The sequence below is a fragment of the Puntigrus tetrazona genome, chromosome 18 (assembly GCF_018831695.1).
Source record: "Puntigrus tetrazona isolate hp1 chromosome 18, ASM1883169v1, whole genome shotgun sequence".
Classification (NCBI taxonomy): Eukaryota; Metazoa; Chordata; class Actinopteri; order Cypriniformes; family Cyprinidae; genus Puntigrus; species Puntigrus tetrazona.
The window spans coordinates 13,752,528-13,765,204 of record NC_056716.1 but is presented as its reverse complement, the minus strand read 5'-3'; the positions used below and the strand labels follow the sequence as shown (position 1 = coordinate 13,765,204).

Sequence of the window (12,677 nt, the reverse complement as noted above, 5' to 3'; positions counted from 1 at the left end):
ATGCATACTACTGCATAGGAACACCCTGACAACCATCCACAACATCCTAAAATCCTTAGGATATGAAAAGCAATGTTAAGACAACATACATAGAAACCACATAGCAACACCCTGGCAACCACCCACAGCAGGCTTAGAAGACACATAGCAACACCTTGACAACTACTCCTTCCATAATTAATGCATAACAATCCCTAGACAACCACTCACGGTATCTTAGCAACAACCATCCTTAGAAACCACAACTCAATCCCTTGACAACTACCCCCAACTTCCCAGCATCCTTAGCAACTGCATGGATGGCGCTCTTCACTATCAGTCACACTTTAAAAATCTCTGTAAATGTGTATAAGAAGGGTGATGGTTCATACTGTACTACAGCAAGTTTCTAAACTTTAAGTGTGTCTCTTTGTGTGTGTGTGTGTGTGTGAGAGGGAGAGTGAGAGATAATGAGTGTGAGAGCTGGCGAGGTGAGATAAATCCTCCGTGATGTCATTCAGCTTCATGCCTTGGGCAGTCAGGAAGAGAATGTGAAAAAAATATTACCATTACCATTTCATTGCAAATTATTTGAGCGCGTATATTGAAACAGCCCCTGTGGAGAATACGACTGTGCTGAATGGAATTAACACAGAAGAAACTCATGTTGTGTGTCTTTAGTTGTGCACCTGTAAGTTGTGCTACGCTATATTTAGCTGGTTATCCGTACTTCACTAGAGTGTGAACAGTAAAATCAATATTTCACCCATCTTTCCGTCAGCTTGAGATGGATAGAGGCACTTTAGTCTTCAAGCGCACACACTCACACCAGCGATAGAAGTGTAGCAGGCTAATGGATTACACACTGTGTCTCTGGACTGGACTTTAATGAATGATGAATATTATCGCTCTCCAGTTCTGTCCGTCATGCGCTCTCTTTGTCTTCCCCTCAGATAAACACAGTTGCCGTTGTTGGAAAAGTGACTCAGGTGTTCAGAGGAGAACAACACATCAAGTCAGAACTGTGCTAGATCTGTCTGTCACACACCGCCTGAACCGTAATTACCCAGAGTGCTTTGCAGCCAGATGCAGTTTGAAAATAAGGGTATGTTTCAGTCGGCTCAGTAGTAAGTTCGCAGACTTTTTAAACCATTATCAAATTCGTCACTGTGCGCGGTGAAGTGTTCACTCACTAGAAATTAGCCAAGGCATCATTTTAAGCATTATATTTAGATTAATTAATAAGTACAATAAAGTTTATTTAATGCATTTATAAATATTCGTGTAACTATACTAAAAGGATGAGTTTAAGTGTAAATGAGATTTTTTTTTTTTTTTTTTTTTTTTTTAATTACAAACGTTTCAACAATTTTCATATATTTATACTTATAAAACAAATATAGTCATTTGAGTTATTAGATGCTAATAAAAACACTAACATGTAAAATTCTCATAGATTCAATTATTTAAATTTTTTTAATTCGCAAATGCCCGACAAGCGCACATTTCACAATTGAAGTGCATTTTAAATGTCGATACACAGTAACAGTTTCTTTTATGACCTGATGATGTGTGACCCCATTAATAATTATGCCAAATTGAGTCATCGCTGTCTGAAAGTCCGGTGCTTCGAGGCTGTTGCTTGCGCCTGAATTTATGTCCACGGCGTACTGATTGATGAAGTAGGGATCTAGGGAGTGGACTACTAGAGAGTGAGTCAGCTGCGACATAACGGAAAGCACTATTATTAAACCATCATCTTATCGAACTGGTTTACAGGCGCATTAAAGCGTGATACAGGACCGGTGACGTGCTTTTAGGTCGAAGGAGGGAGAGAATGTAATTGCTTGGTTTATGCGGCGGTAAAATACTCATAAATTTTAGAACACACGCATAAAGTGTGGGCATTTGCGAAGGTGTGTGTTTGCTGCTGAATTTGAGATGGATCCGTTCTCACTATGCTGTAAAGCAGCAGTGCAGCACCTGTCATATGACGCCAGGGAAAGCACAGCGCTTAGCAGGAGCCATCTGTTTCACACACACAACACTCTCTCACATCCAGACCCACCAGTTCACACATACACAACGCACAGCAAAACCTCGCTCCGTGAGAGCCGACCCCATTACACTGGACACTGTTCAAGAGTTTGTGCATCGAGACAAAATTTGATCTTTGTTGGAAGAAGTAGGTTTATCTAGAAAATACTGTTTCAGTCGCTCTAGTTCAAAACATCACTTTTAAATCACTGTCACTGGATTCTTGGTAATTACAGTATATGATTATTGTGATTATATATGAAAATTGTGCATACATCCGTTTACAGTGGTATTTAGACCACAAAACCAGTCATAAGTGTCAATTATATATATATATATATATATATATATATATATATATATATATATATATATATATATATATATATATAAAAAACATATGAAAGCTGAATAAATAAGCTTTTGATTGGTGTATGGTTTGTTAGTATATGACGATATTTATCTGAGATGCAACTATTATACTAATAATAAGAATCTGATGGTGCAAAACAAATACTTTTAAAGTTCTTAGTTGTGCATATGATCAAAATAAGTAATATTTGTACATTGGTAAATGTATTAAATTTATTCATGGAACATGATTGTTCATGCTCAATGTCAATGATTTTTGGCATAAAAGAAAACTGTATTTTGACTCCTACAATATATTTTTGGCTATTACTACAAATATATGCCAGTGACTTTAGACTTTTTGTGGAACAGATTTATAAATGCCGAAGGACAACATCAGCTAAATTGACCGCTTAAATGTTTTTACATGTGAAATTAAAACAAATATCATCATATTAGGTTTTACGAACAAAATGCATTTTTTTCTTTCTAGTTTAAAACTTCACATTTAATGAAAGCGTAACTTGTAATCGTTTGTGAAATCTCTGGGTAAAAGACTTTCAAAGTAAATCCTACAGCTTTTTTTTTCATCATGCAAATACACATCATCAGAAATTTACATGACGTGCATTTACATTAATGCACAAATTTACATTAATACAGTTACTGGCTTATTATTTGCTTGTAGTTTCATAATTGGTCCTTTTCTGTTATTTTTATAATAATAAAGTACATTTATAATCCAATGCTAATCGGTATAGTCTTTATTAAAGTATAGAATATATTTGGACAATATATTCAATACTTTCAGTTGTTTGGGGCATGTTGCTTTTTATGATAAATTTGTTAGCAATTTGGCAACCGTGTGCATGAAAAAACTGATTTCTCCTATGTTATATTTCTGAAGTAAAATAAAGCCATTTGTCTTTTCCACACGGTCAGTAAAGCAAACTATGCAAGCTTATGTTCTCTTTCGATATTTAAATAACAATAGTTGCATATTAAGTTTTACTTTGCCAACAAATGCCATCAGATTTATTACTATCCAATTTATTGCATTATGTGTATTATTTTCAATTTTGCTTTTCATTCTTTTCAGGTAGATCAATCCACATCTTAAGTAATAGCAAAGACGAGAAGATAGGCAAGCATGCTGGCTAACCTGCTCAACGTCCTCCGAAACTTCACAGAGAGGTACGTTCTGATAAATGTGTGTATATATATATATATATATATATATATATATATATATATATATATATATATATATATATATATATATATAAACGTCCGAGATGATTATGTTAAGACATATTAAAAAAAGTGCTTTAAGTGCATCCTCACATAAGGAATAATCCTTCTGATAAGTGTTTTCATTCATTGTAACATTACTCCCTTTTTGCCTCTTAATCTTTTCATCCATGTTTATTAGACCACGATCTTTAAAAACCTGCAAGAAAGGTGGATTATATTCCTCTTTGTGCAATTAGGAAATGAAGGTGGCAGCCAGGCGGTCGTCTACAGAGGATTAGTCTCTTTGAGTCACTGTTATAATCGAGTGAATAATCTTCTTCCCTAGTGTTCCCGCAAACACGCTCTCATTCACCCAGTGCAGATATTAGTGTGTTTTAATGCCCGCTAAAAGGCTTTGGCTGTAAATAGCCATTTCTGCGCTAGATTAATCTCAGCTATCTGTTTCTGGGTTCTGTAACTGTTTATTACTTCATCCGGTTTTTGGATGATTGAGCGGGCTTACGCTGATTTAAATTGGCAAATTTAATCGCATAAAACACTCCATTGGATCCGTCTGCTTCTTTTCTCCTTTAAAAACCACTGAAGTAACAAGCTGCATTTAAGAAGTGCGTGACAAATTTAAATTAACTCTTGTGTAGACCCCAATAGCCATTTAATAGCTCAGGGTGTCAGGTTGATGACTTTATGACTTTTCATAATCTTAGAGAAACTCGTTATATTAAAAAATGATAATAACATCCATGAAACAGTCTCTGCTTTCGTGCCGTTTGGAGTTTTAGAGACTCCAGATATTAAACATGAATATATGCATTGATTTTTCACATGATTTTTGTGGACACACACCACTGTCGGTTTTATATTTGGATTTATTTAATTTGTTTAATTGTTTTAAAAAAGTTATTTGAAATGTAATAATATTTCATAGTTTTTACTACATAATATTATTTAATTATAAATTAGGTAGCACTTTAGAATAGGTAACACTTGTTAACTATTAACAGAAACTTTTTCTTTAATAGTAAGGTAGCTGTTATGTTTAGGTATTGGATATGATTAGGGATGTAGAATAAGGCATTGATTTCTGCTTAATTAGCACTAATAAATGGCTAATATTCGAGTAATATGCATGCTAATAAGCAACTAATAGGTGTAGCCATAAATTATTCTAAACATCAAATCAAATCACCAACTAAAGAACTAAAAAAATATTTGCATCACAGAGAATAAATACAATTTTTCAATGCATTTGCATAAAAAATGCTATTGTAAATTGTAAAAATATTTATATTTTTTTACTGTATTTTTGATCCTTGCTGAGCAGAGGACACGTTCAGCAAAAAATGTAATACTGCGTCAACCCCAATCTTTCTAGTAAACGCGAACTAAGAATGAACAATACTTCCACAGCATTTATTAATCTTAGTTAATGTCGAATGAACGAACATTAGCAAATATTAATAAATACTGCAATGAATGCATTCGTTCAAGTTAGTCAATGCATTAACAAACGTTAAAAGTAAAGTGTGTTGTTCCCCTCCGTACCTTTAGGGGGGGGAGACGCGAGCAGTTTTTTTTCCTTAGACGTAAATACATTAAACTGCCGCCACCCATCATGGTAGAGGCGTAATAGCTGAGTGGGTGCAGAGAGAGAGATATGAGAATGGAAAGGCCAGCACTTCTGTGTGCCGCAGAGATACGCCATAGACAGCGGCGGGTGGGGGGTCGTAAAAATCTGTAGTGGCCGACTGGGTGCTGAGTGTGCAGCTGGAAAAGTTGCATACACCATTGCGTTTGTGTATGCGTGCACACGACCGCAGGTTTCTGTTCGAGAGATGGCTGCGATTAAATAGAGGGTCTATACGTTGTTGTGAGGGGTGGGTGGGTGGCAGGATGTTTGTTCCTGTAATCAAGCATAAGACAAATGCCATGCGTTCCGTCTCTGAATGTCACGTCGCCAAGTCATTCCTGTTATTTGGCTCATCGGAAGTGTTTGTGTATCGGGGGAATGAAGTAGATGTTTTGAAGAATGTTTATGCTTAGATCCACGTTCTGTAAAATAAATAATTTGAAATTCGTTTTATAAATATATAAGAAGAAATTTTTCCTGAGTACCAAATCAGCAATGATTTATGAAGGGCCATGTGACACAAAGTATTGGGGCCGAAAATACAGCTTTTAATACATTTTTACATCTATCTATCTATCTGTCTGTCTGTCTGTCTCTCTGTCACACACACACACACACTCTATCTCTCTCTAGTGTTAAAAGTTTGGAAGAAGTGTTGTTGTTTTTTTCTTTCCTTAGTTTTTAGTTTTGATTTTATCAATAGATATTTATATTCATACAGTCTTTAAAAATTCCCGATGAAGGTCTCGAAGGTTGCAAGAGTTTGTGAATGGGCAGGGAAGGACACAATATAAGTGTGTGTGTGTGTGTGTGTGTAGATAATTAATGAGGGTTGGGGGGGGGGATCTTCACTCTGATTGGGGTCAGGAAGGCAATGAAGAGATGCTCTCATTAGTGTGTGCTCATGGATATGAGTGTTTGAGGACTTTGTGCATGCGTGTAATCAGCCTCCTGTCCGCTGCGTCACCTCACTCATGTGTCCATGTGTGGAGGGGGTCAGGAAGTAAATCTGCATAATCTGGCAAATAAAACTCCACTGAGTGAACATAATTAGTCTATATTCTGTTGTACTTGAGCTGATGTTTGAGAGACCGTTTGAGAGTCCACAGGTGTGTATTCATAAAAGGGCAACAAATGCGACGAAATTGCTTCCTAACCCCTATATAGTGTACTAAAAATGTTCTATTTTTTAAAGAGTTTGCTTATAATTTAACTTTTTTTTTGGCGTACCATCTTGCGGCGCCCCTGCAGTTCATGCAACACACATATTAGATTGCACAATGCTGTTATTCTGCTCTATACCATCCAGCCATGTTTGAGACTCGAGCAGATGTGTATCTGAGATCACCAGACACGATTACAACAAACAAGTGGAGCCTGCAGGACTCGCCAAATCCTCCTCTCACTTTTCCTCTTCTCTTCCTCCTTTGTTTTTCTGTTTTGTTTAGTTTTTTTTTGCCCTCACCATGTAGGCTTGAAGCTGTTCTTTGTGTTTTCCATTTTATTTGTGATGTTATGTGTTTATTGATTGGCCAGTAGTGTCTAGACCTGAATTGATTGAGGTCTTTTATGTCTCCATAGTGGGGTTATATTGGAGCAGCATGACTGGTAATGATATTAGCTGGGGTTTAGGTTTGCCAACACTCCCACACATACAAGCGCACACACATCCAAGAAAACACAAAGAAACGTCGACTCTTGCTCATGATGCCCCAACAAGAGCTTTGGCAGGAGGCGGTCTGATGTCTGGCAGGTCCTGCGGAGGTCGGTTGTGTTGGCCTGCGCTGGCTGTCGATTAATACATTGAGTGGTCTGCTGGCCTGATTCCTGGTCAACAGAAAGAGTCTGGAGAGGATAAAGATGCTCTGAGAGATCATTAACGTTAAGCAATGGATAAAAAACGCTGGCCTTTTGTAATCTTTCATCAAAATGTAATAAATTACTCCTCCAACTTTTTCAAGGATGTTACCAAGTAGAACGTTAATCAGTTGCCAAATCAGTTGCCTTTCAGCTGTTGTCAGAACTTAATAACATTTCAGCTTGCCAAAACTTAATAGCATAAGAGCAGCAATTGTAAAAAAAAAAAAAATATGGCATTACCATTATTTTTACAAAACATACCTATGCATACCATTCACTGCAGTTTCCATCTTAAATCAGTGATAGTTACAAAAAAACATTAAGTTTAGTTACTTTTTACATAAATTATGACTGCAGGGGCAGATTATGGATTTTGGCGCAGTTCCAAATACAATTTTACAACCTCAAAACATGTTTGTTACAGTGCATGAGTTGTAAACAAATAAATTTTTTCGATTTGCATCAAAAAAAGCTCATATGTTTGGCTTTTCAGATGAAGTAAACTTGCTCGGTAACACACCTGGTATGGGCCAAATCCCTTGAAACACGAGTTCTAACACTCAATAGAAGAGTTGCAAGACTTGTAAAAGCAACAAAAATGGCATGATTGCTTCAGAAAGTGTGTTTTTATGTCACGTTTGCTTTTGTTAACACTGTTGATTAGATTTAGTGTGGCGCTTAGTGTAGGTTGTGCATTATTTGCAAACGCAATGGAGCGTTAACATTTCAGTGCCATTCACCGGACAGCCAAAAATGCAACGTGATAAAATTCTTCTGGATTCATGTTCATTGCACTTGGGCTACAGTACGGTACTTTAACATAAAATATGGGGTTTCATGTGATTTCTGGAGAGAGGACGCAAGAGAGAAAGTGGGAGGTATCAGACCGAACAGCAGAACCGATTTCATTTCATGCTTGAAAGTCACCCAGAATGGAGGACAAAGTGTCTCCAAGTTACCTTTGTAACTTCTGACACGGATGCACATTAAACCTGAAGGCACCTTCTGTGTTTTTGTCTACTCCATGTTTGCTGTTCCTGTTCTTCCTCTCCTCCCTCGCTTTCTCTCGCTCTCCGTTTCTTGTTCTCTCTCTGGTCGGCGAGATAAACTCACGAAACACAATTTGAATTTTAATCCGCAGCAGTAATGCTCGCATGCTTTCCTCGCAGTTGGGCTGTGGCACGTGAAGAAAGAGAGAGACACCGAGCTGGGACTGTAACTGTCAACCGTGCAAAACGAACACAATAGTATTAGCATTGTATTAGCGATTTCACGTAAAAACACACAATGGTGAACTCCACAACAAATAAACTACAACAAGAAGAGCTTATGAAGAAGAAGTTCCAGATGATTAAATCTCGCCCTTTTTTCTTATTGGTTTATGTTTTGCTCACGTTGAGTTGCGTTCTGGGTAATTTCATGCTGTCGGGTCACCGGGTAAAGAGTTTCCTCTACTGCCACAGCAACCCGCAGTTAATTTGAATAAATGATAGTGGCTCTTAAAGCAAAGGATCAGGCCAACGAGGGACGTGAGCGTAGATCACACAAGGAGGAAGTAAAGGCAATGTACAGTAGAAATTCATGTGCTATTTTTAGACTCACTCCGGCTTGGCCCTGTGTGGCATCTGCAGATCCTTGTCTGTTAACATCAGTGCTTTCGATTCAAGAGACGAGACATCATTAGAAGAGAGAAATACTGGTCTCACAGGTGCACCCAGTCATTTTTTTTCCTCATTAAGTAATATTATGTGCCTGGGTTTCTGCAGAAGTCTCAATAAAAAAGGCTCTTTGATGGCAAACAGTTAAATTCATAAAGCTGTGGTGTTAAACGGTTTTTTACCTTAAAGAGATATATATTTGACTTTCTCTCATCGTGTAATCAGTTGACAGCAGTCAGTATGAAAAACATTACTGTGGAAATGAATGGCTGTATAATGAACTGTTTCAACATTTCAACTGTTACTGGCATTGATCAAAATATCATCTTTTATGTTCAACAGACGAAAGAAACTTTCACGAGGGTAAATTGTGACAGAATTTTCACTTTTGTGTCAGGATATACATTTACTTAAAATGCAAGATTTAAAAAGCAGTTATCTGGAAATCAAAAAACAAACATCTTAAAAACAAATATACAAAAAAAAAATTGTCTTCTTTGACTCTTCTGATCTCCTATATCGACAGATATTTGAAACGGTTTCTCTGAAAACAAGACTTTTGTATGCATCTTAAGAAACTTAAGACATTTGTGCTGGAAAACAAGCCAAACTCAGAACAGCAGTTTTGACCAGGAGGTACAGTAAAGGTTATTTCCATATTCTAGTTAAGCTTTTTTGTCAAATGAGTGAAAAAAGTGTTCTGCTGAATGTTGTATTTTGTTGCTAATGCAGCTCATTTTCTGCTCCCTAGACAATTACCTTCGGAGAACATATTGTCACGTTCTGTTCCCTTCGATTTGGTCTTTAAATGGTCTTAAAAGGTCTTAAATGGACCTTCATAAAACCCGCAGAACCCCTGATGTGCACTCACACGCGATGAAGACTCTGGTTCTATCGATAGCTAACAAGAAACCATTAAAACACCATAAAAGTTTGAAAGTGGCAGAATTTTTTCCTATGGAGGCCATTTGTGCCATGACAGAAACTAAACCTCTCACTTTCTCCTCTCTCCTTCTGTTCCTTTGATTCCTGTTACCTGCTGTTTCCACTGCAGGGTTTAATTTATAATTGATTTAAAAGGTGATCATACATAATTCATTTCTGTTTGCTAATGAGACCTAAAAGAAATTGACAGATCCAGTTGAGTATTAGTTTTCTGCAGGCGCACAGTTAATTGACACCTCCCAATGAATATCGGCTCGGGTCTGGACCCTGTTTTATTATTGATAAGAATTGATTAACTTTGATACAGACACCCACAGACAAGTCTGTGTGATGGCAGCTTTGGCATAACAGAGTGTCATATTGCTGTGGTCAAACATGATCTCATCTTGACCTTTTTTTACCATCACTCTCTCTCTCTCTCTCTCTCTCTCTCTCAAGTTAAACAATAACAACCTTCTTTAAGAGATTATTCTTTTCTTTTTCCGCTATTTATGAGAGTCGTTATTGCTTTTGTAGTAGACATGTGACGTATTATCCTACTTCAGAAATCTATTGGGAATCGTAAAGTAGGAACGCACATAATGCAGATAATATATACACTCTGATTTAAAAGTATGGGATCAGTAAGATGCATCAAAGGCCGCATCAAAAATAAAAATATTGTAAAATGGTGTTCAAATGTTCTATTGTAATATACTTAAAAATAGAATTTATTTCTTTGATGCAAAGCTATATTTTCATTATTCCAGTCTTCAGTGTCACATAATCTTTCAGAAATCATTGTAATATTCTTATTTAATACCAATGTTGGAAATAAATTTAGAAAATAAATAGTAAGTAGTAAGTATGCTTTTTAAAAAATTTTTGGAGCCTGTAATACTTTTTCAGGATTCTTTGCTGAATATAAATTTTAAATGTAGAAGTAGAATTTTTAATATATGTCTTTACTATCAGTTTTTTAAATTGCAATTTCAATGCAATATCAATTTTACACATGCTTGCTTATTAAGTATTATTCTCTTTCAAAAAAGAAAGAAAGAAATAAAAAACAAACTTCAGAATGGTAATGTATATTATATTCTGCTACGAAGAATTTCTATTTAAAATAAAGAATTTGTATGTGTATGTATTTACATGTATTTTATGTGTGTAACATTTTGCATGTTCTCAAGCTTGAAATACTTTTCTTTCATGCTTAAAATGGCAGCGGCTAATTTATGCAAGTATTATAATGTTTGGGTGAATGTTATACATCTGGTGTGTTTTACAGCGAGTTGACATGAGAGATGATCATTTTTCCTTTACATATTAAAATAGCGTGCTGTGAGCGAATAATGCAGAACTTATTCTGTTCTTCCTAAAGACTAGGATGTGCTTTTCCTGGCTGTGTTTTGCACCAGCCGCACCGCATATCCTTCCAGAACATCCCAACGTTAGGAAGGAGAGCCTGAAGTTTATTTTTAACAAGGTCCCCAATCATTTCAGCCCGACCTTAACGGTTTGTGCAGCACATTTCACTGTGGATTGTTTTGTGAACCTGTCACGGTGTAATGCAGGCTTTGCATCGGAATAGCTCTTATGAGAGCTGTTACTGCCTCTGCAAGAGTCATTAGCGCGCTATATGCGACGCATTAAAAGACATACGTAGCTGCTTGAGCTCTACGATGTCCATAAAGGACACTCCATTGATTTCCCTTATTACCTTACGTCAGAGAGGGACTGTTATTGAAGTATGAGGCAGTGCAAACTATGCTCGATCCAACAGCGTGAGACTGTGTGAGAGCAGCAATGTGCAATTTGTACAAAATGATTGGAGTAGTCGGGCATTCATCCCCAGAGAGAAGTCAAGTCTGTTGTTTTCACCGGGAGATCAAATCATGACATTTTGATTAAAAATTATGGGCTCAAAAAATTAAAGCAAAACGCTGCATGTGTCGTGATGGATATCGCCAATCCGTTCCCAGCGGGCTGATTACATTAAAAAATCACAAACATTCGTTGTCTCAAATGTTATGTTTGAATATGCAAACGAGACATATGCAAATAGGCACATTTCCAGAACATCGGATAAAGCGTGGTTCAAAACGCTTGTTTAATTTCGTTGACATGAGTTGAGGGGATTTTATCACAAACAGGAAAACACGATTTGGAGAAATTTTGCTAAACCAGTTGACTCTCTGCAGTGGATGGGTGCCGTCGGAGTCCAAACAGCTGATAAAAACATCATCCACAAGCAGTCTACAGCGCTCCGGTCCATCAGTTAACATCTTGTGAAGCCAAAAGCCATCGTTTGGATACATCAAATATCGAGACATTTTAGCTTCAGACTATCACTTTTGGTCAAAATATGTCTGTAATCCATAATAATGCTTCCTCAAGTGAAAAAGTAAATCCTATGCTGTCCTCTCACATCGAAATTTGTTTAGAAGTGTTTTAGACAGATTTCACATGTAAATGGTGTTTGATCTTACCATATTTCCTTCCTCATTACGGTGAGACAATATCATGCATAGAGAACTTGTATTTCAGCACGAGGCAATGATCTGAGGTTTAAAAAAATCACAAACATGCAACTGATAGACTGATGTTGATTATTTGTGGATGTTTTTATCAGCTGTTTGGACTCTCATTCTGACGGCACCCATTCACTGCAGAAGATCCACTGTGTAATGTAACACTAGATTTCTCCAAATCAATCCCAGTCAGAACTCGAACAAACTCAGGTCCAAGGGTGAAGAATTCCCAGCGTCTCTTTTTCACCAGCTCAGCTGTTCCTTTGAAAACAAAGAGGACTCGTGGTTAAACTGTTCACATTTAGATCAAATGTATACATTTATAAAACAGACGGGGTGGATTTAAAATTTGTGCCGACTTTAAACCCTGAGGTGTGTTTTTGTTTCAATGTTCTGCAGTGTCTCTGCCTTCCTGTGCAACACTGATATAGGTGTGGGTGTGCGGTCTGTGCC

General features: G+C 36.9%; 1 protein-coding gene across 1 annotated transcript in view; it reads left to right on the top strand.

Moving 5' to 3' along the window:
- The first annotated feature begins 3,474 nt into the window (after positions 1-3,474).
- LOC122323129 (SPHK1 interactor, AKAP domain containing) overlaps positions 3,475-12,677 on the top strand; it is a 57,007-nt gene continuing 47,804 nt past the window's right edge. Inside the window, 1 exon segment of the mRNA XM_043216793.1 lies at positions 3,475-3,561. Within this exon segment, the coding sequence (XP_043072728.1) occupies positions 3,518-3,561 (44 nt within the window). The 5' untranslated portion in view covers positions 3,475-3,517.